The sequence below is a fragment of the Mastomys coucha genome, unplaced genomic scaffold (genome assembly GCF_008632895.1).
Source record: "Mastomys coucha isolate ucsf_1 unplaced genomic scaffold, UCSF_Mcou_1 pScaffold15, whole genome shotgun sequence".
Taxonomy (NCBI): domain Eukaryota; kingdom Metazoa; phylum Chordata; class Mammalia; order Rodentia; family Muridae; genus Mastomys; species Mastomys coucha.
In genome coordinates, this window is record NW_022196897.1 from 76,072,320 (window position 1) to 76,075,241 (window position 2,922).

Sequence of the window (2,922 nt, forward strand, 5' to 3'; positions counted from 1 at the left end):
TCTAAATAATGGTTCATCATCTATCCATTCATTTTCAAAGGAGAATTAATAAACTACCACATGCCTAATCTAAAACTTATGAGATATCTCTTCCCAATTTCAATGTGTTTCTGCTTGCATTTAATTCTGACTGTAGTTTCCAACAATGTATGTGTTTGTGCAACAGAGAAATATCTACTAGAACTAATTTCATTGAGTTGCGTTGTTATATTCATGTACATGTTCCCAGTAAATTGCCTTCTTACCTCTGTGGGCAGATTTCAGCAAGTCACACTAGGACCCATTAGTTTCCAAAGTCTGCCTGTCTGCTCTGTGCTGAGTGTCTTCTGAAGTATCTTTCTCCTGCAGCCAAGGCTATCAATTCAAAACAAACCTCCTTGTTCACCAGTCTCAGCACATGTTTACACGCACGCATGCATACACACACACCACTAGCACCACCACACATCCATCAACATCATTATCCTCTCAGTGGAAGGTTTGAAGCTTGCTAACTTTATCAAAGGAGATTATTTTGTACCAGCTTCTATCCAGGCCTTAGAAAACACAATAAACTCCATTAGTAATGGAAAACAACTATATCTTTCCCAATCATTGGAATCCCAGTGTTTATAGATGAACCTATTTTAAAAAATAAATACTTTTCTTAAAAATGTCATATTATAGAAGGGTGTATTTAATTCTCTATCATTAATACCCTAATTCAATTATTCATTGTGGTTAAACTTTATCTGCTCTAGTCAGGGATACTTTGTATCTGTCTCCTAATTGGATTTCAACTAATAAAACATGAAAGCAACTGAAGAGCAAAACTTTTTTGCTACACAACCAATATTTAATAGACAATAAAATTCAGAAAACAAAGAATTAATGTGGATCTCAAACTCTAAATTAAAGAGATAGCATAAAAAACTTACTTTTATTTATCAATAATAATCAGCAGTATCTCAATATCACATGACATTATTATTACTACCAAACCAACATTCTACATTCATGCTTTTTTTTTTTTACATTCTAGAGGTGCTTTATACTTCCAATCACTTTATAGGTATTTGATGATTCAAAACCATTATTTGTGATGATAGATATATGAGACAGAAGGACATAAATACAGATGATAGCCCAGTTTTAAATTTCTGCTGAAATAGCCATATCCAAGTAATATCTAACTCTGCCTCAGAGTTGACATCTTCATCTCTAGATCAAAAAATGGTGGTTAAGATTCCATGTGTGACCTATGTGCAAAGTTGAGTGACATATTTAATTATTATTTGAAGTTACTTTTTTTCTCCAGAGTTTTTTTATTGCATTTTTTACCTCAGCATTCCTGAGAGTGTAGATTAAAGGATTCAGCATAGGAGCCACCATAGTATAAAAGACAGCAACACCTTTATCAAGTGGCAGAGTGGTCACTGGACGTAGATATACAAATATGCAAGGAATAAAGAATAAAACTACCACTGTGATGTGAGACACACAGGTGGAGAGAGCTTTGCGCCTGCCCTCTAAACTATAGTTCTTTAGAGAGCGTAAGATGATCACATAGGATCCCATCAAGAGCAGGAAGTTAAATAGGCAGATGAACCCACTGTTGGCAGCAACAAAGAGACCAAGGGTGTGTGTGTCCATGCAAACAAGTTCCAACAGTGGGTACAAGTCACACATAAAATGGTCTATGATGTTGGGGCCACAGAAGGGCAGCCACACTGTAAAGAGGATCTGAATAGTTGCATGGAGAAATCCTCCAGTCCAGGCCACCCCCACCAGGACAACGCATAGCTTGTGGTTCATGATGGTCGTATAGTGTAGAGGTTTGCAGATGGCCACATAGCGGTCATAGGCCATCACTGTCAAGAGGATGATCTCAGTAGCACCAAAAATATGCTCTGCATAGACTTGAGCCATGCATCCATTAAAGGAGATGACTTTGTTCTCTTGAATGGAGTCCACAATCAGCTTTGGAGCTGAAGAAGAAGTGTAAATTGTATCTATCAAGGAGAGTTGGCACAGGAAGAAATACATTGGGGAACGCAGGGCCTGGCTGTTGATGACAGTGACCACAATGAGCAGGTTGCCTGAAATTGTTATTGTGTATAGAAACAAAAATGTCACAAACACTACTTTCTGCATTTGGGGGTTCTGTGTAAGACCTATCAAGATGAACTCAGTCACGTTCCTTTTACTCTCCATCTGTATGGTATGGTTAACTTTTTAAAATCCAAATAAAAATATTTTATCTTCAGGAAAAAAGAAGAGAGAAAATCATAAAATGATTAGTCTCAATTTCTAATCTTATGAGATCTACCAAGTCACAGATGAGACCTAGTCTTCCCAAAACTTTGTAGAAATGGGTCAAACTTTTTCTTAGATGTTTCCTAGTCCTTTTTTTTTAATTGAAAAGAAATCTTAAAAGTCATAAAATACCCCAAAGGAAATATCTCATTTCCTACAATCATAAAAGCAATTGCAAACTTCACCTTTTCATCAGAATGATTGAACAGAGTAATCATTAGCAGTAAAAATTTTGGAGATTAGCAAGATATGTATGTATGTATGTATGTATGTATGTATGTATGTATATATGTATGCATCTATGTTTGTATGTATATAAGGTAAATTACCACCATAAAATAGTCCTTAAACACTAATTCTAGTTATATAAATGTAATAAAGTAAAAATTAGTGATAATAATTATGTAATTAGTACTTGAAGATTCTGTTCTTTATATGTATATTTCAGGGATAAAATTAAATTTTGAAGTTTTTGCATAAATTTTTATAGGCTGTCATTCACTAATGTTAAAACACAATTATATTTGTTTCATTTTCTTCACATCTTTGCAGAAAATGTATGAAAATGGAGGAAATGTTAAGTGAAATAAGTCAAATGTCAATATCACATATTCTTTTCATAAGGGG

At 34.6% G+C, this 2,922-nt stretch overlaps 1 protein-coding gene across 1 annotated transcript; it reads right to left on the reverse strand.

Annotated features, from left to right (window-relative positions):
• Positions 1-1,263: 1,263 nt before the first annotated feature.
• LOC116092218 (olfactory receptor 4C12-like) lies at positions 1,264-2,205 on the reverse strand. Its single transcript, XM_031373563.1, has one exon. It carries the CDS (start codon positions 2,191-2,193, stop codon positions 1,264-1,266), a length of 930 nt encoding a protein of 309 aa, XP_031229423.1. The 5' UTR covers positions 2,194-2,205.
• Positions 2,206-2,922: the final 717 nt, after the last annotated feature.